The sequence below is a fragment of the Excalfactoria chinensis genome, chromosome 6 (genome assembly GCF_039878825.1).
Source record: "Excalfactoria chinensis isolate bCotChi1 chromosome 6, bCotChi1.hap2, whole genome shotgun sequence".
Lineage (NCBI taxonomy): Eukaryota > Metazoa > Chordata > Aves > Galliformes > Phasianidae > Excalfactoria > Excalfactoria chinensis.
Genome location: NC_092830.1, coordinates 14,776,866 through 14,802,750, shown reverse-complemented (window position 1 = coordinate 14,802,750; position 25,885 = coordinate 14,776,866). Strand labels below are relative to the sequence as shown.

Genomic DNA, 25,885 nt, shown 5'->3' with positions numbered 1-25,885 from the left:
AGAGAATTCCTCTTGCTTTGTTTGTAACTGCATTTACACTTTGGGCTACTACCTGAGTCCTTCTGCATTATGCTCAGAGGGATGCTATGGGCATGACTAAATACAGCCCCAGTGAGGTCACCCATTAGAAAAACGATTTCTCCCAGTCACATGTGGAGCTGGGACCGACTCTATACATCTCTCAACCAAAGTCCCACCAGTGTGCCCAGCGCAGCTCTGTCCCAGAGCCAACACCAGTGCAGTTATTTGGCTGCTGCTGTGAGGCCCTTCCCTCTTTGGCGTTTGTTCTTTTTGGCCCCGCGTAGGCTGCATCTGTTACTGCTGAGCATTCATTCATTGCCTCTTGTCCAGGTTTTGGGGGAGGGATAGCAGCACAGGAACGGCTGCTGCTGCTGTTTTCTTGGGACTGCTGGGCATCTTTGCAGCTCTCTCTGGCTTTCCGATTCAGGGCCACTTCGCTTTGTATTTTATCTGCATGGATAGAAAATGATCCTTCCTTAAAGCCTGTCTTTGCTGCTCCCACTTGAACTTGCTGGGGCTGCATCCCAAACGTGCCGCTCCAAAGGCAATTCTCATGCAGTGGCCAGTCGTTTGGAAATAGTCCCTCATCAGGCACTGATGGATCTCTCGAGCCCCTTTCTCTCCCTAATAATCCCACCTCTGGGGAGGTATCGATTCGCCGCCGCCGGCTGCCTCTTGTTATTCCGCCGTCCGTTTTGCTCTGTGCAAATCGCTGCGCTGTCATTTTCACACAGCAATTACCTGCTCTGATTTCTTTCATCCCCCGTCCTTTGCCAGAGATCTGAACTCCATATCGACAAACCACCCTGGAAAAAAGAGAGGGTTGGGGCTCAGGAAGAAGTTTCGCAGCATTAAAACTTTGGGGAGAGCTTTTCCCCGGGGTGTGATCATCTCAGGGTTGGCATCTCAGAGCTGGTCAGTTTGGCTGTATCATGGGAAGGATGCTAGGAGTGGGGATGCTGCCCAGCCTGAAACTGTGACTCTGTGCCTTGCTTCTTCCATGTGTTGAAGATATAGGGAATTGTTAGCCATGTAGCTGTGCCTGGGGAGCTGGGGTCAGTGACTTCCTGGGTGTGTTGGCAGCATTGACTCCCAGTTGTCACTCCTCCAACAGAAGCGTTGGCCAGTGCAGGATTCAAGATGCTTGTGCTTGCTAAGATGTGGACAGTGTTATAGACAAAAAAATCAAAAATACGGAGCTTGACAGGTTGGACATCAGGCTGTTGGGCTGGATTTTGTGTTCTGGTTGATTTTGGTGGTCAAGGTGTTGATGCAGCAGCTCATCCATCCCTTCTGTTTGCATAGGATGGTTCTCTGATGCAGGGCTATGGTTCAGCCACTGGGGAGGGGCAGATGCAAAGCCAATGAAGGGAAGTGGGAAAGAGGTTTGGCAGCTCCCTGGTGGCTTTTTCCTGTTGGGTGGCTAGAAAGGGAAGGCAGCGGTGACCTGTAGCAGTGGGGCGTGCTCTGGCCGGCTCCACACTTGGCCCAGCATAACATTGCACCTCCAAAGTGAGGATGTTTTGTTATTAAAAGGGCACGGCTGGCCGGCCAGGGCACTCGCTTGTGCACGGTCCTCATCCGAGCAGAGAATAAATTAAAAAGCCAACTGGCCGCGGCTGCATCAGAAGCGCCGGGACCAGAGATAGGGCCAGAAGTCAGATAGCAAACGGTGTCCAAAAAGTGCGGCGCCTGGTGTGAGGCGTGAAATTAAAACCTTGCCTGCCTCCTCCTGCACGCCGTAACAAAGCGGCTCCCTCCACAGTCTGCCGGCACCGGGAGTGCAGAGGAGAATAATTAAATACACGAGATGTTGTGGTTAGGGGAAGGATGCTGTTGCTCCTCTGCTCTGGACCCAAGCTCCTCACTGCTTTGCAAAGCCTGCTGCTGCAGCGCTGGGGTGGGGTGCTGCATCAGTCCCATGGCAGCTATGCTCTCCCTGCTCACATTGGCCCTTGGGAAGGACAAGCTGCTGTTACCTCTCCAGTTACCACCGAGGAATGATGGAGAGGGCAGGACTTTTTAATCAAAGTTACGTCAGGTGAAGCTTATATTATTCACCCTGCTTTATTGCAGCTATTTTTACACGGGGGTTAGAAGTTAATACCTCCTGGTAAGTCTGGTTTTGCTGGGTTCTGGCAAGCACTGAAATCCATCAGCACACCCAGACAGGGTAGAGAGAGCCCAAGCACAGCATAAACCCCCTAAGCTGAACTGGAGGGGAAAAAAAAAGGCACTCGTAAACAAACCTTTTAAAATCCAGACCTTCAGTAATGGAGGGTCTGGTCTGGAGGGGCAAGAACCAGCCAGGAGCATCAGCTGCAATCAGCAGAAGGGTGAGCTGCAGCAATCAGCGCCTAAAAGGCAGCAGGAGCCATGGTGGGGCTGCAGGGCCGATGTGCTGCGCGTGTGTTACGTCCCTTCATTCTGGTCCCTGGTTTTTTTTTCTTTTCTGGTGCTCTTGGTTTTGAGGGAATTCTGAAGATTCAAGCAGTGTTGGCTCCCTGCAGCTGGTCAGTGGGACTGGCAGAACCACAGTCTGAAAAGAATGGAATGAGATGAGAGAGAGAGGAAAGGAAGGAGTTATGTCCTATTTCTAGAAAAAGCCCCAAAGGCAGCATTCCTCATTTCTCCTTCCTCTCTTTTTTCCACCTTTTTCCTGTTCTTTCCCATAGAGCAATTTTGCAGGCATGCACTTCCCAGCTGGCTCTCCAGTGCATTATTTCTGGCTCTGAAGGAGCTGCACAGGCAGATTTAGGAGAGGGCTTGCAGTGCCCGTGCCATTCCCCACCCTAAGCCTTCCAGGACGCCCTCTGGAGCTCTCACCGCAGCGCATTAACAATTTCAGACAATGCTTAATGTAGCATCACTGCACTACAGTATTATAATTACATGCTTGTATTAACGTTTATCCACAAAGGTTTTCCTCCAGCAAGGAGGCACCCGCATGTCTCTGGCAGACCTCGAACCCTGCCTGCAGGAGGAGGAGTGATGCGGTGGCACGCGGTGTGTGCCCTTCCTCCAAGATATCTGTGTAGCATCTTTGGGGCCACCTCTTAAATAGCGGCTGGAGGAGATGACGCTCTTAAAGCCAGGAGAGCAGGTGTGAGGCTCTGCTCCCAGTGTAGGGGTGGTCACATCTCAGCCTGGCAAGCAAAGGGGTTGCTCAACTGATGCTCAGTGCTTAGGAGCAGAGATGGGGTGGTGTAGGTCTGGCACCCCCAGAGTACTATTACTGGGGGCTCTTCCTTGCAACTGGCTCTTAAACTTTTAATCTGTTGCCAAAATATGACAGCATGAGGAATATTGCTGTTCCCGTGATGTTTTCTGGCTTCTCTGCCTGTGGCCAGAGCAATGATGACTTGCTTGCCTGTGTCCTCCAGAGGCTGATGGCTTTTTCAGATACCTTCTTCACGATCTTCTCAAATTCCTTCTTCATGAATGATCACAGGTCTGCATGGTTAGCACAGCCATAGTCAATCCACTCCTCCTCACTCTCTATTTGGCTTCAGCAGTTGTTTGGTTGTTATTTCCTAGAACTCACCACCAGTGTTGCCTCTTCCCAAAGCTAAAGGACAATCGGACATAACAGGGGCCTAAAATCCTGGGCTCCAACCAGATTGCTCATTTCCCTCCTTTCCTGAGGATAAATGGCTTGCTCCACCTATGGTCAGCAGTGAGCAGGTGGTGCTGTTTGCTGGAGCAAAAGGCACTACTAGCTCATCAACCAGAACACGGGACAAATAAATAAGCACGGTGGTAAAGCAGGCAGGTTTCCATCCATCTGCTCCAACCGGCAGTGGGGGGAACGGTGGTTCTTCTTGCAGGGAGGTGAGAGAAGAGCTTGGGGTGGGGTGGGAGCCTGGAGGAGCAGAGACAGGCTGGCATGCGGAGGAGGCTGTGAGCAGGAGAGCACCCGCAGCTCGCATGTATGTATTTGCAGTGTGCTATATAAATGAATGCCATACCTAATGATTCGTGGCTATTATTTGAAGGGCCCCACAGTTACAGATTTATTTGTCGTTTCTTGTAATAACACCGAGGATAATGAATTCATTTGTATTAATGCGGGTGTCTTGGACTTCCATTGATATCCCGCATTAATTAATGTACCATTAAAATAAAGTGTCACCCAATTAATATCAAGTGGAAGCAACACTGCCAGTGTCCTGTCATTAGGGTTTTGTTTGTAATTCATTGTACCAGTGCTCTGCTAATGGCAACTGTTTGCCTGAAGCTGAAGGAGCACATCTGGAGCACCCCCGGACTAGCAGCTCCCCACTGGGCTAACAGAGGGCAGCAAGAGCAGGGGGAAAAGTGCTGGGGTGCTCCTTGACTGGCAGGTTTTCCTGTTGTTTGAGTTTTCTTCTGACTTTCAAACCCCTTATTGGGCCGTCTTGGGTTCCCACCACCTGCATCCTCACAGTCTTACTCCATCTCTTCCCAGCTCCTTGTTCATGAATGGAAAAGCTAAGAGAGGCTAAGAGAACTAAGAGGGTTCTCCTTCTCAATGGCCCATGCCTTTCTTCCCTACCCACCTCCCAGTCTCTGTCCCCATACATATCTCCTAGCCATCTTCTAGGTGACTGGGAAAAATCTCAAACAGCGGGCCAAGTCTTGCACTTTCCCAGCTGGAACCCATTAAAAATACATTCTCCTTTTGCTGTTCTTTGTTTATAATTGTGTTTGGAGGGCGACATGCTTGATCATTGCATTGATTTTGAATTATTCTATGCATCGATCAGTGTCACAGGGTGCAGCTGTATGTCTTAGAGGAGGCGTACTTTACTCCAACTCTACCACCTTTTCCAACCAAAGTCTTTCTCTGGTAGAAAGGTGAGAGAGGGTGAATCTACTACATCCTTTGCCTTCAGAGTGCCCAGATTGCAGGTGCGTGACTATGGGGAAGGTGTTGGTGGACATGGGCTTTTTGGTGCTTCAGGGGGAGAGCATATGGGGTCTGAGGTCTGCCAATGCTGCTGTTGCTTCTTCAGCTAGAGGTGTTCTGGTAGCCAAGGAAATGGTGGATAAGGCACAAGGATGTGATTTATGTCCTGATCGCAAGCATACCCGTGGTTTGCCTCTGTGTATAGTGCTATCCTGGGGCTTTGCAGTGAGGTCCTGAGGCAAAGCACCTCACTTTGCTCACCCCGAATTCCTCTGCTGAGAACAAGCCTTCAACCCGCACGCGGTGAGCCAGCCGGTAATTCAGCGCTGGCTCCTCCACCGCGTCTCCTCCAGCTGTGTTTATGGTGTTTTCAAAAGCCCCTCAATTGAATTATAGCTCTGTGGTGGCCGCCTGCCAGTGTCAGGCGATAATGAGGGAGGTCACTTAATAGAGATAGCGGCAGGGGATACATATTAATGAGAGCTGATTGAGAGGTGGGGTGAATTTCAATCCAAAAAAAGGGGGGGAAAGAGGGAAATTATCAGGTTTAAAATCAATTTTTGAAATTGGAAATTGCTTGGCTCAGGCTAGCAGTAATGCAATTAATAAATGTAATTAAAAGCCTAATAAAGAACAAGGGAATTGGATGCCCGTGTGCATCCGCGTGAATGTTTGGAGCTGGCAAATCCCAGGCTGGTGGCTGGGGGAACGCAAACCCACAAAGCAGGGCTGGTCCTTCTCATGGCAGAGCCTGCAGGAAGCGTGTGGGGAAGAGGGAACTGGGGTTTCATCGTGTGGATTCAGCTCTCAGTTCTACCACTGGGATGGTTGGCCTTGGGCAAGGGGTACAGTGCCTTGGGGTGGAAGGACGTCAGCATGAGGGAATTGGGTTCTGGCAGTGGGATTTGGGAGCAGATGTTATGGAGAGAAGGCAAAGAGCTGCTAGAAACAGCATCAGAGGAATATATGAGAGTAATAGGTTGACCTGAGATGTAACATGAGCAGCCAAGCATCTCCTAATGGGAGCGGTCAGTGGGAAAAAAAAAAAAAGAGCAGGACCCAACGTATGGCCCGCGAGGTGGTTTGGGGGCTGTTGCAGAGATGGCAGCACTGCGAGCCCCACGGCCCCGGCCCCTTCGCATTGCCTGCTCACATCTCATCGACCTTCAGACAGCTGCTCGGCCAGATTGCCTGCTGTTTTTACACATTATTTGCATTGGTCCAGCGTGTGCGCATCCGCATCCTAATCGCTTCCACCAGCTTCTGCTGGGTGACTTTGCCCTGGGAGGTCATGTGGAGGTCCTGTGCGTGGCCAGATGCTTGAGGAAGAGCTCAACAGGACTCAAGCCTCTTCCAGTGGGATTTTTAAGATAGTTCCTCATGTATTCATAGGAAATGGAGGGAGGCACGAATGGCCTCGCAGCATCACACCCTCTGGAGCTGCCTCGGGGGAAGGAGGGGATGCAGGGCAGTCAGATGTGGTCCTGCTCCCCTTTGCCCTCCTCCTCCTCCACACAAGGCATCTGTCTGCGTGGTTATTTTTGTCTCACATCTGCTGGCATCGTAACAAAGATTTAATGGTATGACACAATTTTGTCATTAGCTTTTTCATTGTTGCTGGGTTTTTTTGTGTGTGTTTTTTGTTTTGTTTTTTTTTTTTTTCCTGTGGGAGGCTTCATCACTGGCTGCTGGAGAGTGGGAACAGCTTTAAAAATGGCAAAGTGGGGGTCCAACCTGGGAAGCTCACCTGTTTGCCACAAGCTGCTCTAGGCTATCGTCTACTCGCGTTTCCTTTTGGCTGGACAGAATGGATAGAATTTGATATTTTTGCCTTTCAGTGAATTAAGCATAACCAGGGTTGATCTCTGCAGTGGAGGAACAGCCATGAGGGACATGCAGAAGAGCCCTGTAAATGGCCCAAATGCTCAGAATGCAGAAACACAGCCCATTCTGAGCAGCCCCAAGCTCAGCGTGCCAATCGCATCTCCCTGAGCCGTGCCCTCTGCTTGTTATTTCTGATCAAACCCAAAAAGCAAGCCAGTGATGTCTATACAGATGTTTTGCTCCATTGTTCAGATGATGGGCCACGTCTTTTAAGAAATAAGACGTCAGCCTCCTGCTGAGCAATAGCTTGAGCCTGCTTGACCCAAAAACAGCAAGAGGATTTTAAAGATGTATTTGTGCTGCTTTGAAGGCAGACAGTCTGAAATGTATGTAACGTTGTTCCCAGGCACTGACAGCATCAGGGAGATCCTGCTGCCTTGAAGACCTTCTGCTCATCTCCTGATTCCCACAGCACCGGGTGTTCTTTGCCTGTGCTTTGCCTATCCACAAACATACTGGTGTCCCCCCTTAAGATCCCCTCTGTGTTCAGCCCCACAGACACCAGTGACTATTTCCCTAGGGCAGCAGGTCTTCATGCAGAGCCAATGAAGAGACCTGGTCAGAAAAGCCATAAGAGAGATAAAAAGAAAGGTGATGGCCAAGTGTCGCTAGGATTTGCCACCTCTGTGTCCCCCCTAGAAAGCTTTTCCTTTGGGCAAGGAGATGAGGAACTCTTCTAAGCTTGCTCTGGAGCTATTGAATAAAACACAATACTGGGGAAATCAGGCTTTCCTGTAATCAAAGTGACCAGAGCGGATTTGCATGTTAAAAGGAGTGGCTAGGGGCACCTAAAAAGGGGAAATATTCATCGAGCCTGGCTTTATCCTTATGAATATTATTAGTGCTGGGGACGGTATGTCCCAGACCTCATTGGTACAAATTGGTGTCTGCTATGGGCATTCATGTTTAATCCTCAGTGCTCTTCTTCCTGGCCTTGGTAGAAACCTGAGCAGGGAGATGAATGGAAGGAGGAATGGAAGGACGGATAGAGAGATAGATGGAGGGAGGGGTGGGTGGAGAGATGGAGGGATGGATAGATGGAAGCAGTGCTGGGCAGGGCTGTGGAGTGCCTCAGGTCTGTTACACCTGCTAACTTGAGTTAGCCCAAAAGGGGAATGGAGGGATGCATAGTTCTGCCTGAGGAGGTGTACTGTGGGGGGGAAGGGGCAGTGAGCAGACAGCCACAGAGGGCCTCACGAGCCCTCTAAGCTCCCTACCTGCGCACCCCGGCTTTAATGCACAGGAGGTGCAGTTTGGACTCAGGGCTCACAGGGATCTGGGTTAAGTGTGACAAAAAACGAGCAATTGTAAGGCAGAGAGTAGCAAACTGCTGGGATAAATTGGCTGGGGAGGTTGTGATGTCTCCATTGCTGGAAGGCTCTAAGGATGGAAATGATTTAGGTGCAGCGAGGGAGCGGGTTTTTCTTGTGAGGTGCCTTCTAGCTACATCTTTTATGCTTCTGTGATTGCTGATCGCAAAAAAACTTGAAGGTGCTTTAAAAAATAATCCCCAGGCCGTGCCCTGCAAGGCTTCTTTTAGCAGCTTGATTTAAAGGGTGGAGGAAAAAAAAAATATATATATATATATATATTTATTTATTTATTTTATTTTATTTTATTTTTTTAAAATAAAAAGTCAGAAATCAAATGAAAACTGGAGGTGGGAACTGCAACCTTTCACTGCTTGGAAGAAGTGACACTGGGCTGTGTGTGAAGGGCAGAGGTGTTGGGGACAGCATGGCAAAACCCTGCTTTGGGGCTTTTCTGCTGTTCTGTTCAACCCAATGAAGTAGCACAACGGCTGGGCTTGCTCCTATCTCTGCCTCCCTCCCACCTCCTCTGCAACTCATGATGCTCCTCCTTGGGCTGAGCAGGAAAAACTGAATAGGAACGAACTCACAGTAAGGCACAGAGGCTGGTGAAGAGGTTGGCAGAAATAATCCGTATTATCCCAACTGGTCCTAACCAGCCCTGAGGCTCTTCGCTGCTGACCTTTACTGGCTGGCTGGCAGGTCGGAGCTCTGCATCACCTCCTCACGGGGCTGGGCACATCTTGCAAATGTACTTCTGTACCCCCATATCCCCCCCCCAGCAAAACCCTTTTGCTCGCCATCCCTGCCTCTGCCCTCCCAGAGACAAGAATATGCATTTAAGATTTGCATAGGAACATGCAGCTGTTCCGCCAAAAATGGATAATTGTTCTCCCCGCTGCGAAGTTAAACAATAAGAAGTGCCAAACTGCACTTGCCGTTGCTGATTTTGTGCACTCAGCTGCATATTTTATGCATGTAGATTAGTTACAGATTTATGACAATTTAACTGCTAATGTCTGAATTAATCGGGCCAGGTTGTAGTTGCTGTGGAAACTCTAACATTGGATTTTATGTAAAGTTCTGTGTTGCATTGAATGCATTTTGGAGGCGGGGGGTTGGGGGGGGGGCTGTTTTATATTTAATGTCTTATGGTGAAAGCGGAGGGAGAATCGGCACTGAAAACAAAAGTGGTTTGGGGCAGAAAACAAGCTTCAGCAAAGAGCCAGTAATTTTTCTGTAAAGTTGTGATGCCTGGGAAAATAAGGGCTTGTGACAGAAGTGCCATCTTGACCACAGCTGTATAACTATGATTAGAAGTGTGCAACAACTGTTATGGCGCTGCGATCCTGTAATAAAAAGAACAGCTGTATAACTTAGAAACCTCCTCAAAATGCTGGACTGAAGTTCTTGGCTCTCTGGATATTGGTTTTGGTGGGCGATGGAAATTGCTGATGTGCGTCTGATGGGAAAACAGGCCGGTGCACAGTTTTATCTATGTCTTTTTAATTTCAATTCCAGAACACCCCGGTGGGCACTCCAATTTTCATTGTGAATGCCACAGATCCGGACCAGGGGGCAGGGGGCAGCGTGCTGTACTCCTTCCAGCCTCCATCCAGCTTCTTTGCCATCGACAGCGGCCGTGGCATCGTGACTGTCATCCGGGAGCTGGACTATGAGGTGACGCAGGCGTACCAGCTCCAGGTCAACGCAACGGTGAGCCTCGTCCTGGACACACAGCTTCCCTGCAAACTGCCAAATCACACTTTGCTGGGTAGATTTGGTGGGAGCCTGGGAACAGAGGGGGCTGTTAGGGTGCTCTTTGGTGTAAGTGTAGGGCAAGGTGTAGAACACTGATGGCCAATGGCTACCAGTGGCCACCAATGGCCAAGCTGCCTCCAGCACTAAGCAGTTTTCACCCAGGAAGGCTCTAGAGCAATGCATTGCCTGGGTTGTTTCAGATCAGCTCCTGAACATGACAGTCTTCAAGGTCTTTTCCTACCGACATCACTCTGTGTTTTTTTCACACATCAGAGGCTTTTGCAGGAAGGAGAGTAGTTACCCTGTTTGAGAAAACCAGGCTTCACTCAGCCACGGACACCAATCAGCTGATGATGTTGAAAAGCAAGGACACATCACAGCATCTAAGACAAGGAGGGCCTGTTAAATTCTCTGCTGTTGTTCCTTCTGCATCCTGGCTTATTACAGCCGGATTCACCTGTATTGAGCCTTTTTATTGAGTCTTGCTTAGCTATAGCTGAGTTCAAACCTAAAGAGTTAAAATTTTGATGGGTAGAATCAGTTGCAGGAGGGGACACATGGAGGAGACTTTCCCAAGGAACCACAATGTCACATTCATGCCCCACCATGAATGGAAGTCTTCTTTGCTGGTGTCAGCTCCGGCAGCAGCTCAACAGGGAGGCACCTGCTGAGAAGCATCATGCAGGCAGCTCTGTGTGGTGGCTCTGTTCTCTTCTTTGTTGCAAGTGAGGAAGGTGAGACACAACCCTGCAATCTATCTGACCAAGTGTGTGCTTGGGAAAGGGGGTGGGGAAAACCCTCCTGCCCCCTCCAGGCAGCTGGCTGGAGCTCTTGGAGCATGTGATTTAATCAAGATCATTGTCTTGCTGCACAGCCACGTGTCAGAGGGACAGGGAGAGCTGTGCGGGGCTTCCTTTGCTCTTCATGGCATCCACAGACTGCAGGGCCTGAAGCAAACACCTCAGCTTTTCAGCCCTATCCCTGCATGTTCTGGCCTTCTTCTCCAAAAGGTTGTGCTTTTTTCATGAAGTATGTCACACTATTTTAAATACTCCAGTGTTAAATACTACAGCAGTGAGTTCTCCGTCTTCCCCCAGTAAACACTGCAATGTTTCATTGCTTTCACAGCTGAGAAACATCAAATTCTTTGAAGTTAACTGTCATAGCACTGTTTCCAGTCCTAGAACCTGATGGTGTTTGCCTGAAGAATTGGCAAATGGCTCACGGTGGGCAGTGCTTTGCCAGTATCAGCACAGAGGTGTATTTGGTCACATCCATTTTCACTTTACTCCCCATCCCCAAATTCATTTTCTGTGTCCTCCATCCCTGGGATGGAGGCAGCAAGGATACAAAACTGGAAAGGGGATGTGAAACATGCTTGGCTTTTTGTGCTCTCTGTAATGCTTAACCAAAATTTAAGAGATGAAGGGGAGGGAAAAAAACATTATCTGAAGAAACGAAAGACTTCAACTTGATAATGATAACAGCAGAGTGCGAGTCAGAAATAAGCATCAATCCAGGCCATAAACGCTGAGGCCTGCAGGTTAAGAGGATAATGTACAAGCTGTGTTGTTGAATACGGTTTAAATTAACATTAATCTTCTGGCAATCAGTCCTTGGCGCTGTTCAGAGCCATTTTGCAGAAGTGTGCGGTAACCTCTAATGGTTGCCTTTCACCACAGTGCTTGATTAGGGGGTAAGGAGAGATTTATTTCCTTCCTTTGTATGCTGCCTGTTCTGTTCTTGTCCTTCTAGCAAAGGGCTGTGGATATTGGGGTGGCTTTTAGACACCCATGGGATGAGACTCAAGTATGAGTACACTGCCAGGAGTAGCTGCAATGAGGCTGTTGGGCTATGCTGTGTCCTGCACATGGAGCTCCAAGTGTGCAGAGACATTGGCCTCGTTGGGTCCTGAAGTGTCCTAATGGGATGTGCTGGCTGCCCCTCCTTCTCAGAGCGGGTGCAGGCATCAGGATCCTCCTCTTGCCAGGTAGAAGTGCCCCAGGTTGGATCTGCATTGTGAGGGAATTTATGTTTTGAAGTATTTGTCAAATAAGATGTTGCTGCTTTTACACCCAAAGCTTGATGGAAAATGAAATTGGTGCTTGTTGTGTATTAAACGGGCAAATTCCAGAAAGAAATGCATATTGTATTTCAGCTCAGAGGGAGGTGCAGTGGATGATAATTCCAGGCAATTGCTTGAAAAAGAAGTAATTACCTACACTACTCAGATCTTGACCCAAGTGCAACTGGGAGAGACTTCACACTTTGGAATAGTTCAGTTGTTCTTATAGAAACCCTTTCTCTCCCTTGTTTATCAAGGACCAAGACAAGAACAAGCCGCTATCCACTCTGGCTAACCTGGCCATCACCATCACAGATGTGCAGGACATGGACCCCATTTTCATCAACCTGCCCTACAGCACAAACATCTACGAGAACTCGCCTCCGGTAAGGGCTGCTGCTTCCTTGCAGTACACCAAGGGATGATGGGACAGGGTGTAGGATGGAAAGCACAAGGTATCCCTAAACTGCTGGAAGAAAACCTTCCTTTTGCAGGAGTATCGGTCTGTTCTTCTGTCACTGGTTTGTGTTGCTGGGGAAACAAGTTACAAGAAAACATCCAAGTGGCATCTCAATAGGGGCAAAGCTTTTGAGGTTTTAGGAAACATGAACCCAAAGTAGAACATTTTCTTGAACATTTTTTCTTAAATGTTAAGAAGGTTTTATGTTGTTCTTAGCACACACTCACCTCCTTTCCCCCTACAGCATCCACACATGCCATTTCTAATAGAAAACTTGAAGAAAAATGGAAATGTTCTTGAAACGAAGCAGTTTTGAAAATGCCAGAAAGATCAGCCATTTCAGCACTTTGAGTCTTTTCCCCCAGGTTTTACCAAATTGATCCAATCATTTCAGTTCTTCTGGAATTCGTTTTGTCAGCAGACTCGCTGGTTGTGGAAACGTCTCTCCATCTCCAAGTGCAGCAGTGCCTTTCTCTTATGGGGAGCACTCTGGGCAGCTTCTACTCCTGTCAACAGAAGCATCAGCCCTAGTCAGCAACACCCGCCTTCCCACATCCCATAGCTTTACTGAGAGGGCAAATATTTTTGTGCATGGATGGCAAAACCTTCTGTCCTAGAATGAGGCAGCAGTAGGCTTCCATAACCACACATCCATCCCACAGTGTCTCTGTTGTGCTGGATCTGAAGCACCTGATGGCTCATTTCATGTAGTGGCAGGGTAGACCCCATCTCACTTGCCTTTTTATGCACTTTGGAGCAAAACTCTGGCTCTGACTGCTCTTTGTATGCTGGATCAATAGGGCAGAGTCTTGCTGTCAGAAATCTCACCATCAAACAGCACATTACCCATCTGCCAACCCAAAGATGGCCAAAAAATGGCTTTATGAATTACTTTCATGAGGTTCAGTACTGTTTCGTATTTCTGTTGGAGGTCAACATGAGCCACAGGGAAAAGAAAACACTGCTTAGATCACTATTGTATGCGAACTGTTGAATCACAGCCTGAACCTCTGATTGATCACCTGAGGCAAGCACTGAGTCAGCACAGGTGAGGGCAATTCAGCTGTGTGAAAAGGTAGAGCCTGGCTGCAGCTCTCCTAGACCCCATTTAAGAGCTGACTGCCACTGGGGAAGGATCTCTAGATTAAATTATAGAAATGGAAGTGCTGTGAGTATCAAAAAGAATGGACTGCGCCGCCTTCATGGAATGACCTGGTGTTCAGGTAAGGGGATCTCTCTCAATTTAATGGCATTTGCTGAGCTGGAGCTAAACAATCCATTTAAACCAACATACACCAGAGTTATTCCCAGGGTGTATAATATTTTTGGTAGGCAAAGCAGCAAATACTCTTTGCTCAACTCAAAATGGGAAATGAATGAAACTTTACTACCCTGCTCAATTTCTCTTGACCATATACAGCGTTTCTAAAGGCATCACAGTTGAGGGAAACAAGGAACAAAAGTAGCATTTGGGTCCATCTCACAGTCTTGGTTCCCACAGGGGCTGCGTGATGAGTACAGCTTGTGCTGGCTGACCTTCTCCCATTACTTTCTCCCCAATTACTTGGGGGTGAGGGAAGTGGGAATTGAGTGAGGCTGCTGCTTTGGAGGGTCCAGACCAGGACCAAAGACATTCTTAGCGGGAGATATCTCAGCATTTGAAACAAACATATAGTCTGCTTGGGGTTTCCACGTGGATTTTCTGATGGCAAGTCTCTCCACTCCACAGGAGCCCTCCTTGTCAGCTCACCTTATCACCTGAGGGAGTGTGTGCCAAATGGCTCCATTCTGGAAAGGATAACAGCAGATTTGGGTGAGGCAACTGGGCTCAGCCAGCCTCAAAATGGGTTGCCATGCAGCTGGTTTAAGCTGACAGCCTGTAGTGCATTTGTGGGGACGTTTGCCACACTGAGGACATCTTCCAGCTTCAGATCTGGAGGTGGAAAAGGCTTCTTTCCACACCCTCTCCCTTGCTTCCTTTTTATCTGCAGTGCACAGCATGTCTGTGCTCTTCTATCAATGTATCAGGCGAGAATACCTAATCTAAAGTGTATACATTACCTAATAAAATCCTTCTTATTTGGGATTATTGCATCAAATTTTAATTTCCTCACTCGAGCAACAGCATGTCAGCCAGCCCGTCAGTGAAGAGCCGATAGAAGGTGAAAAGAGTGGATAAACTGCAGCAAATTACTGCAAACAGATCTCTATCAGCCCTTTGACTGGAATTGACTGGAATTAAGAAGTGAGAAATAGGATTTTTGCCTTCGAATCTGCCGTGGCAGCTTTCTGAGGTGCTTCCCCCCTCTGCCAGCTCCTCCCGGTGCTGCGCTTTGCCTTTCAAGTCCCTAATCCTGCAACAGAGGAAGAAGAAAAGGGGGAGAGGGGGGAGGAGTGCTGCAGTTTCTTTGCCAGACTGGGATCTGGTGGCATAACTGGAAGCACTCAGGGTTCACACTTCTTCAGACATGGGAAGGAAGGGAACTGTATTAAAGGGCCAAGGAAGAGGATGCAGTGTGGAGCAGCTTTGCCATCTCTGGAAGTGTTGTGCCTCCTTCCATGCCACTGGTTATCATCGTAAGCTGCCTAAGGTGTCTCGACCAGAGCATTCAAGGTTGTGTTTTTTCATCCTTGGGTTCTTTTAATGCATCTATCATCACACTATCTGTAAGCTGGGTAGCATCGCTGACACTCTAGAGAAGTTAGAACAGGCTGGAGAAGAGATGCTGAAGGTGAGACCTGCTCTTGGACATCAGCAGATACCTGGCCCAGTGTATTGGTTATTAATATACAGATGGTGACAAATGTACAGAAGGTATGAGTAAATATAAGTAAAGGAAAACACACCAGTGGTGGTGCCTTGGCTGAAGAAGCTGGGGCAGTCCTCAATGGTGAGCGATCTCCAAGAGATACTGCTTCAGTGGGAGTCAGCCCTTACATGAGGTCTCAGAGGGGATGGACCACCCCTCCCGGGAGCACAGCTACATTACTCTCACCTGTGCTCCCACAGCTGACCCCGCACTTGCCTCAGCTGATTAATCAGAGGTTCAGGCTGTGATTACCAATCTCCCATACACCCAGGCACCCACACAGCTTCACTTTGGGGTGAAAGAGGAGGAATCCACTCTCTAAGAGATGAACTGAGGCCCCTGGAAGTTTGATCCCACATGGAGCCTTGCGAAGGCAAGTGAAGGACAAGACCACTGGTGCTCAGTCTCGAGATCAGCAGGTGTGTCCCCTTGCAACAGCATGATATGCATCCATGTAAAACATCATTGAAACAGTTTTAATTCTTCAGCAGCACCCCCTCCTCTCCAAAAACTCCTTGGGTTAAAGAAATAATGTGGAATCAGTGCTATTTTTGCCCTAGAGTCTCAATAGCTCCGAGTTAATTCTTTCTTACAATATTTCCAGCCCATCAGTGTGAACACTTTATTAAAAGCTCAGGGTTTTATTAAAAAAGGATTGATTTACCCCTGCCCCTCTTCAAAAATCCCTCAAACTTTGTTTGGATAATGTGCCATTCTTTATTTTCTTTACCTTTTTTCAAGCATAGACTCTTCCAGGTTATTACTTTTCTAAATCTTCTCCCTCCTTCCCTAGAGGGAGAGAGTTATTCTGCTCCAGTGCTCCAGTTTATACCCACCACTTGCTTTAAGAAGTGCCAGGAATATCTGGGAGTTTCCAAGAGCCAGAGCTTCATGCTATAGATTGCTGGGGCAAGCCCTGGGCATAGCTCCTGGCCCTGGAGGGTATCCTGGGGTTTCCATGAGGAAATGGAAACCTTGCTGGATATGTTTGGCTTGCGGAGTTGAGATGGTCCAGTTTGCTTCCCCCTTTCCTCAGGATCGTTTGGGAAGGACAATTACTATCTATGATTTAGAGGCTCACCAGCAGCTGCTGAGCTATGCCAGCCGAGTGCTGCTCACAAGCCAGTGCCCTGGGATTTACAGCTCGTGTTCAGGATTAACAGCAGGGTCATACTTAAGGAGTCTGTTGAAATGCCCTCGGTGGTTTCAAGGGGCAGATCTGCCTGATGCTAAGAGCTGGGGACACAACAGGTCCTCACTCTGCTCCAGTGGCCTTCAGCTGATGGATGGTGGGGAAAGGCAGCACTGCCTGCTGCTGCGCTCCCTTGTTAGATATGCAAACGCCTCTGTTGACATTTTCTTTGAGGGCAAAAAAATAAAATAATTTAAAAAAAAAAAATCTTTTTCCACTCTTTAGTAAACCAATGAAGGCAAGAACAGCTGAGTTGTAAATTTTTTCACACTACATTAATTGTGTGCATGTGGCCATGTTTGTATTCACATGGGCTCGCTGCAGTGCGGCGGCGGAAACACGACTTATAGAGCTGACAGGGTGTGTGATAGTTTTATTTCAGGAGCTAAACAAGGTTTGTGGGTCAGGTTTGGGGGCTCTTGGCCTTGAGGACCTTGCTGATGGGCTAAGAAGCAGGCTGGTGGGCTTGCAGAAACTCCTACCTATGGGCAACTCTCTGCCAACTCAACCATCCTCCTCCATCAAAGGTTAAAATCTTTGTAGCTCCCTTAGCTCAGTCCTGCTGGTCCTTCCCAAGGGTGGATGAGCAGAGCTTTGCTGCCCTAACATTGTTCCTGTTTCCTGCAGGGCACCACAGTGCGGATGATAACAGCCATCGACCAGGACAAGGGCCGGCCCCGTGGCATTGGCTACACCATCGTCTCGGGTAAGTTATGGCTGGGGATGGGAAGGGAGAGCCTTTTGGGGTGGGCATGGTGGTTCTCAGGAGTAGAACACAAGTCGGACACCTCATGAGGGCTGCCCTGAAGCTCAGGGGCTGCTCCCCAGTGTGTGGGGGCATTGGTTTGGAGGAAATGCTCATACGCAGCTGCTGGCTGGCAGCTCTGTGCATATAGTTTCCTGTTTCACTCCCATAAAGCTGGTCTGCTTCACATGCTCCCTTAACTGACCCCAGGTTCAAGGTGATCTCACCTTGGCTTTCAAGTCCACTAATCCCAGCTACAAGTGCCCAGGTCTGCCTGCCTTTGAAGAAGCAAGGATTATTTATTCCTCTAATTCCCTCTGCAATTTATTCTAATGTACCCCAGCACGAATTAAAGGAGCGATTCCCTCAGATCACGTGGATCAGTCTGGGCAGAGAGCAGCTGGGTCCTTTATTTTTTACTTTCTTTTAACTAATACAGGCCCTTTCTCACTGGGGAAATACTTATTTTTATGCTTCTCTTCAGCTTTCCCATGAAATAGCCCCAGTGCTGCTTTGCTGGGAGTGGGGGGACAGACAGACAAACAGCGGTACCCAGAGCCAGCCCTCATCTTTTCACATACACTAGCAGCTTAATCCTGCCTCAGTGCCGCCCAGCGGGGAGCTGCTCCCTATCAGAGTATCATGCAGAACACATCAAAGCCACCGGTGCTCAGACTGCTTTGAATTTATTTATTTTGCTTTCCCCGAGCTGACAACACGAACCGGTTGGGAGATATCTCCCGTCATTGCCAGCATCGCTCCCCCCTCACCCTGCCTCTTGGTCACAAACCAGATCTGATTTTTCTAAAGTCAGGAAGGCCATGAATGCCATCTCACCTCTACTTAACTCTGCTTAAGATTTTCTCTTAAAATCTCCATCATTTGCCCATCTTGCTCAAGAAAGATGATGCTATGCTCCAGTCTGGCAGTGGGAGTGGGCTGCTACAAAATCCCACTCACCCCAAGCACGTGCTTTTTTTGGCCAGCAGGTCAAGCCTAATTAATTTATCATTATCCTCAATCACGATGATAAAGGTCAGCATGCAGATTTTGTGCCTGAGCTGGTAGATTTTTATGGCTATTTTGCAAAAAAATATAGTAGTCTAACATATGGAAAGCAGGACGCAAATTAAATTAGGAACCAACTGTAAGCAAAAGTGAAAATGAGCAATGGAGGCTGTAATTAGAGAGGGCTGTGAAGGGGGGAAATGGCAATGCTCCCATATGACAGTGGTGCAAGGTGCCAAGCCTGAGGGCACAGGGCTTTCACACAACCCAATATTGGCATCTCCTTTGAATACAGGGCAGAGGGAGAGCCACAGAACAGCCACCAACCCTTCAGAATGGGCGTGGAAGGCACTGGCTTGCTTCGGAGATGGGACGTGGGTATGAATTTGGAATTGCTGCTGTCCTGCTCAGCCACAGCCATGCTTGGGATATAGTGTAGGAGCCCTTATTTATGCTGCCATCTCCAGGCACAAGGTCCTCTTGTGACAGTTCAACGATAAAACTAGAAGATTAACCATAACCACATAAAACAAGACTGGAAGTCTAACTGTGTGCCTCTGCCTTACAAGGCTGTTAACCTGAGATCAGACAGGAGAACTGGTCTGGGTAGTGGTCCGTGGGAGTGCCTCAGGGAGCTATGTCACCCATGGGTTGGTGATGCTCAGCCTCTGAGGTCAGGGCTCTATTTGAAGGACAGATAATTAATCCCGGGCAGTAATCCACAGCTCCTTTTTGGCAGATTTATGGAGATAGCCTCTGTGCTGTGTACTCTGCCTCATCATCTTTCATGTCCCAGGCGAGCGGGTGACTTGTGTGCTGTGACCTGCTCCAGAAAAGGCTGTTCGTTGCAGGGAGCTCACGGCTGGGAGGCAGATTGATTTCCTGGTGGCACCAACAGGTGATGGGAGAGTGACGGGGCTCTCCTAGGAGCAGGAATTTTATTGTGTATTAAATGGGCTGTGCCACTAATGGGCATCATCATAGTGATTAAACCTGAGGGAAGAGCAGTGGCTGCCAGCAATGCTGAATTTCTGGCACGGCAATGGTTGGGCACAAGGGCAATTCACACCTCCTTAGTGGGACTTGGGAAGCCCCACAGGAAAGAAGGGGAGCTCTGAGCAGCTGTGCCCAGGGCTCCCCAGAAGCAGCATTTTTCCAGGATTGATTCTTTAAAGAGGCTGGTTCCATTGCTGGCGAAGTGCTCTCATCCTAAAGCTGGTGCATCCCGAGGGACGGAGGAATTAAAAATCATTATTTGCTCGATGTAACAGAAGTGTGAGTTACAAAAGCAAGAGGGAGGCATGTCTGAAGATAACCATTCTCTGGCTTTCTTCTGTTCTTGCTCCTAAGGAAGCAAATTAGCATGGGCACTCTCAGGATTTGTTTCACATGGACCTGGCTTGTCCACATGCCTGCCTTCCCAAAGGGCATCATGAAGCTCCAAAGGGAGGTCAGGTCCCACCCCTCCTACTTTTGACCTCAATTAATAAGGAAAGGAAAGGCAAAGCAAACCAGGCAGCAGGGAGAATCCTCAGAAATGCAACCTGCTGATTTTAACGTTCCCAATGCTTGGCTGTGCTGGCTTTTTCCCACATTGGGATTGCGGGGTGAACTGCTGGGGAGTTGATGTCCTCATAAATCACAGCTGCTGGGAGGGCCTCGTAGCATGATTTAAAGGCAGCTGTCACTGCAGAGCACCTCTGGAGGAGGGCATGCTGATGGGTGGGAAAGTGCCTGACGCCGAGCTATTCATCACCAGCTGTTTTCCCACCCTGACAGTGCTCAGAGAAGAGGTGGTGGCTGCAGTCGTACCCTTGGGTTTCCTTGGGTTAATGTTGTGCTTTGGCTCTGTCACAACCCAAGGATAACTGAGGTGCAGAGGGGACAATGAATATTTGGAAATTAAAACTGTACGCTCCCATTTTTTGTGTAAATATAAAACATGGTCTCTGACTGCAGGGATCTTCTCTTTACCTGCCTGTGATTTAATGTATATTCAAAGCGCTGGTAACCACTGAATGAACCTGTGTTCTCTCTCTTCTTGTCAGGGCTAGAGATAATAAGAGGTTCTGAGATGTTCTGTAGGATGAGAGGTTTTCTGGAGGGTGTTGATCCCAAAGGTGTGGGTTTTAGTTTAAAATCAGGTTGAGTTGTCCTGGACACATCACTGTGTGCTGTTTCATGTTCTCCTTGTGTGAGTGCTTATTGCAGACTTGGAAATCCAGACCAGTAGCTGCTAAGAAGGTGCAGGATTGAGCAAAACCAACATTTACAATCATTGCCTCGTGCTCAGTGTTTGGTGACTGTGGAGTGGGCTCAGGCAGAAATAGGTCAGAAAGGGATGGGAATGCCCTTCCTTCCTTTTCCTCTAGAGCAATGGCTGTGGTGGTCCAAGCTTAAGTATCCTATAAATGAAAAGCCTGGGGCAAGGCACTGCTGTTGTTGTGCTCTCCTGCCTCTCTCATGGGGCAAAACCTCAAGGTGAAGAGTGGTCGCGGTGGCTGATGGACTCTTCAGACGATGATAACTGTGTCTGTTGCTGACTCCGTGAACCACATCCAACAGCATCTATTTCAGCTCCGAGGAGCCCTGACGGAGCACATTTGGCCTAATAAATTACCAGGCGCGAGGTGTATGATGGGTTCCCCTTTTGCAGCTCGTGAAAGTCATTGGTAGCAAGCAGGATGCGTGAGTCAACCTGCACAGCCAGGCTGGCAGCATGGCTGCATCCATCCCATGGGCGTGAGCAGTGCTCAAAGGCCAAAGGGGCAGGGAGGAAGGAGGAGATGCCAATATCTTCCTTTCTTCCCTTTTTTTATTATTTTTTTTTAATCCTCAATCCTGGACTTGTGCCAGTGTTTCTAATGGCCTTTTTAACAGAGAGAGTTGGCTGAGGGCAATTAAACATTACGACCCTCATCTATAAAACCCCTTGTTGTAGCAGTGTTTCTCTGTGGTGATGCCTAGGCCATAGTCCACTCCTCAATGAGCCTGGAAGAGCTCTGGGGGTGGGCTGCTGCCATCCAACTCCTTGCTCCTAACCCAGAACCAGCTGCTCCTCACCTTCCTTGCCACAGGGGATACAGGAGCTGCTGCTGTCCCTGTACCCACACCACCATTTCCAGTGCTGATTGATATCTCTTAAACAACATTTATATTTCTGTCCCAAAGCATATTTTTCTTTATTGTTGTTTTTGCCTTTACTTTGTCTTTTTGGATATTTTCAAGCATCGTGTGCTTTCCTTTTCCTCTTGCCCTGTGCTCTATTTTGCCACCCACCCTGTCCCTATCCCTCCAGCAGCTCCTGAGCCCCACGTGGGATCACTGGTGCTGAAGAACCATCTGGGATGCTCTGGGCATGGGCTTGGGGTGGAGCCGTGGAGAAAGACAGTCAGCAGGAGCATCACTCAGATGGTCACTTTGCTTTAGTGCTAAGGGCAAACACAATTGTCCCTGCCCATGTCATTAAACTAAGTGTGCAGAGCTCATGGTGGGCATGGGAAAGTCTGCGCCATCCGTGTCATCTGAGAAACAGGATTATCTGCAGCCTGGGTTCAGCTGAAAAATCCTGCAAAGAATTTACACCCTCCCTCCTCCCCCCCCCCCCATGCCCTCTGTCTTGTGTCTCAATGTTAATACAAAAGCAGCAAGGCATTAGCCATAGCATTGGGTCACCACCACGTAGAGCTGGCTCTGCTGGCAGTGTTCTGTCTCCACGGCCACTGTGGGTGTGCTGGGGCTTGTGGCATGCAGCGACACGGTGAGCAAGTTGGGTGAAAGCTGATGGAGAAAGGGAGGGGACGTGGAGCAGGGAGAAATTATCCACAGACAGAGTGCTGGGGAGAAAGGCAGGGGGGAGTGAAAGGCAAAATTGGCTATTTTTATCCTTCTTTTTCTCATTGCTGTGAGAAAAGGGAGGAAATGTGAAGATGATTAGAGATTTTTTGCAAATGCCTCTGGGGATGGTGCATTGTTCGGCAGCGCGAGCTCTTTGGCAGGGCTCGTGGCTAGAAGTGGAACGAATGGCTGCTTAGAGAGGCAGTGCCGGTGAAATTTCGGATGTCCGCAGAGGAATGGGGATGGGGCCACCTTGATCCCTTCCCGGGCTCCTCTGCAAAGGCAGCAATTCTCTGTGAGCAGACGGAAGGAAAGCCCAGAGGGCACCAGATGAGTTTGTTCTCCGTGAGCAGTGGCTGGGAGGTTGAGCCAAAGCAGAATCTCTGATGCGCAGCCTGGGAGAGTGTCAGATCACTCATTTATTCCTCTAGCCGTCAAAAGTGCCTGTGGATATATTATGTTTATTACAGTCTATATCAGGGGGTGCATATCAAGATCACCCTGATAGATAAAACCTACCAGAGCCACATAGCATCTGGGAGTGTTTAAATTCTTAGCAAGGCAACTTGGTGTATCTTGTGGTGCATGCTTCAAGGCAGACGTGGGAACAACAGGGTTTAGTGGTGGGAATGGGCTGATGGTTGGACTAGGTGATCTGAGAAGGCTTGTCCAACCTTAAGGAGTCTGTGATTCCATACCCCTCTGAGCTGCTACCGGTACTTTAAAAAGCCATGCATGGGTTCATTAAGCTGGATGGCACTCCGTAGGCCACTTCAGATAGAAGGAGAAGAGCACCAAGGGCAGAAGTGGGGAAGAATCTTGTTACAGCTCTCAGGAAGGAACCCAGGAAGGAGAGTAGAGAGCTGGTGCCCACATGCCAGCATGAAATCTCCATGCTCATCACTAATTTAGCAGCCACCACGGTATTGTGTTGGGCTGGCATCGGGTATCCTGGGATCCAAGCACCAACTGCTTGCTTTTGTTTGAAGGGCAAAGAGAGAACCTGTGACTGTCACAGGGGGTATCCCCAGTGCAGGAAATTTATCTTTTCAGCATCTGCTAGCCGAGAGTCTCTAGTGTCACCTCAGTGCTCCCTCGGTGTCTATTTCCAGAGGAGGAGCCAAATAGGATGCTCACTGGAAGCACCTGGTGTGGGTGCAAGGAGCAGTGCAGAGGCCAAATTTGGCTCAGATAGGAAAGAATGTGGCAGCTGCCCGAGGGCATCACATCTGCTGACAGTAGATGCAAGAGCATAAATACAGGGTTAGAGGCTGTAGTGTATACTCCAGTATTCTCCCAGGCAGTAGAGATGTCCAGCTACAAGGAAAGCACAATTCCCAGCTGGGCAGGTTTGGGGAGGAGGCCATTTACGGCCATTTAAGGCACACTGAGACAATGCGCAGAGCCCAAGCACTGTGTCCAGTCATGCACAGGCCAGTGGGAAAGAATCTCATGTCCTCCCTGTGCTTACACTGTCTCTTGGTTTTACCAGGCAACACCAACAGCATCTTCGCTCTGGACTACATCAGTGGAGCACTGACCCTGAATGGTCCGCTGGACCGAGAGAACCCCTTCTACAGCTCTGGGTTCATCCTGACGGTGAAGGTGAGGTGCAGGAAACCCCATGGAACAGGAGGGGAGGGCACCCTGGCCTTGGGCCTTCTGAGGGCATCCGCAGCTGTAAGCCAACATTCATTGACCAAAGAGATTTGGTAACAGCCCCTGCAGGATGGTCTGAAATGTGGCTGCCTCCATGGAGCCGTTTTTGGTGCTTTGCCTGGCCTCCAGCTATATCGTCCTGCTGTTTTATCAGCCCAGGGAGCAATGCCAGAAGTTGCCTCGTCAAGAAAATGCACTGGAGCGTGGCTTGCAGCCCCACCTGAGCATGGCCCTTGGCGCCACTCACAGCCCTTTAATTAAAATCAATACCAAGCAGGGCAGCTGGTTGGAAACACATTTAAGAGTATAGATTCTGCTGGACCAGACTGGGGAAAAATCAGCATTGCAGGAAGGGTCATTGATTGAGAGGGCAGCAGCCTGCTTGCTTTAGAAAGTGCAATGGGCACAGCTAGGAGCAAACAAGAAATTCCTCCTCCCAGTCTCAGGCGCAGGTCACACTGTGAGGCTTTCTGCATGAGGGAGAGAACTGCGTCCATGCCTAGTATCTATTGGTTTGGAGATCTATAGTTTAAACTCAGTAGAAATTGAGAGAAGGGGGAAAAAATTATACGTGTTGTCTGTTATTAATAGAGTAAAAAAATGTTAGTTTAGCCTTGGAAAGGTTTGTGAGCATGAAAGCTTGCCCACTCTCGTGACTGCATGATGCCAGGCTTCCAGCCCCTCCCCACAAAGTTCCCATCGTCCCCTGATTGCTACCAGCCTGGCCTTATGATGTCCCTGCTGCTCCCACTTCCAGCTGGGTACTCCTGGCTGAGATCAGCCTGTTCTGCTGGGAGTGCAAAAGCAGTGAATAGCAACGAGAAGGGACGAGAGGAAGGACTGCTGGGAAAGGCAGTTTGCAAGCCTTGCAATAAAATCTGTGCTCTTTCCTTTGGGAAAAGCAAAATTAAAGTCATTCTTGAGACAGAGGTGCGATACGGAGTTATGACCCAGCTCTGTGTTCAGATGTTGCCAAAGCTATTTTAAGGTCTTAATCTTGCTTTCCTGAGTTGCCCTAGTTTTCTGTGCCTTCAGCAGTACTTCTGTGGCTAGCTTGCACCTCAGGAGAAGGCTGAGGAGAAAACAAGAGTGCTGTGCATCCCATTGCATCTTCCCTTAGTTTGAGGACTATGGGAAGGGAGTAGTTATGCAAGCACTGTATCTGAAGCAGGAGTGGTGGAAGAGCTGGGTCAGCATCTTTGTGTATTCATGTCAGCTGCATGGGAAGGTGCTCACGCAGGGCCTGAGGCTGTTTCTTTGTGTCCTACCATTTGTCACCTGAGAAAGGAGATGGGCTGCCCAGCTGTTTTCTCCCCTCACAGGGCACTGAGCTAAATGATGACCGCACACCTTCCAATGCCACCGTCACCACCACCTTCAATATCCTGGTCATTGACGTCAACGACAACGCGCCCGAGTTCAACAGCTCTGAGTACAGTGTGGCCATCCCTGAGCTGGCCCAGGTGGGCTTCGCACTGCCTCTCTTCATCCAGGTGCAGGACAAGGATGAGGTGAGCCAGCCCCTGCCACGCACGGTTCACGGTGATTCACAGTATTCTTAGTAAAGCAGCATCCAGGTTGTTTGAGAGGAGGATGTGCGGGAGGATAAAGATCAGTGATGAGGTACATGGTCGTACCCTGGTACCTCTTTTTTGCAGCTTTTATTGCAGTTCAGTCCCTGAGGCACAGACACAGGGTGTGCTTTAATGCATTGAGGCCACTGAGAGCTGGAAAATAGGATTGTGCAGGATGCTGATCCTCGCCTGCTACTGAGGGCGCCCCTCGGGCATTGCAGTGCTTCCTTTTGCCAGCTGTTTGTAGGAAGAGAATTTCTGTTGGGCTCCCAAGGCACCTCAGAGTCCTGATGGGACTTGTCCTGGCATTTCAGGTGAACAGAATGGTAGCAAGAGGAATACAGCATCTAACATCTCCACCCACTCCCTAAAATAAAATAAAATGAAATCCCGGTGGGTTGATTGAAACGGGCATCTTCTAAGAAGCGGTGAATTAGCATTTGTGGCTGGAAGGCAGCAGTGGCCTTTGCTGGTTGAAGTGATGGACATGCTCTGCTCCAGCCCCCGGTGGGATTCAGCAAACCCTGTAAACCACACAAAATCCTGTTTTTTCACAAAAAATGATTATGAAACACAGCTAACAACTCACTCGTGATATGATATCACCCCTTGGGAGTCTTGAGCTCAGCCTGAAGAGGGGCAGACGAGCTATTAGGCAGATAAAAAGACAT

At 48.9% G+C, this 25,885-nt stretch overlaps 1 protein-coding gene across 3 annotated transcripts in view; it reads left to right on the top strand.

Moving 5' to 3' along the window:
• Positions 1 to 25,885, top strand: part of CDH23 (cadherin related 23) — a 124,327-nt gene that overhangs the window by 45,536 nt on the left and 52,906 nt on the right. For 2 of the 3 annotated variants that reach the window (XM_072339472.1, XM_072339470.1), the window contains exons 7-11: positions 9,625 to 9,819; positions 12,187 to 12,315; positions 17,019 to 17,097; positions 23,474 to 23,586; positions 24,963 to 25,151. In XM_072339472.1, coding sequence (XP_072195573.1) covers positions 9,625 to 9,819; positions 12,187 to 12,315; positions 17,019 to 17,097; positions 23,474 to 23,586; positions 24,963 to 25,151 — 705 coding nt within the window. Of the gene's footprint in view, positions 1 to 9,624; positions 9,820 to 12,186; positions 12,316 to 17,018; positions 17,098 to 23,473; positions 23,587 to 24,962; positions 25,152 to 25,528; positions 25,660 to 25,885 lie in introns of those variants that run through there. The other variant, XM_072339471.1, reaches the window with a different exon arrangement.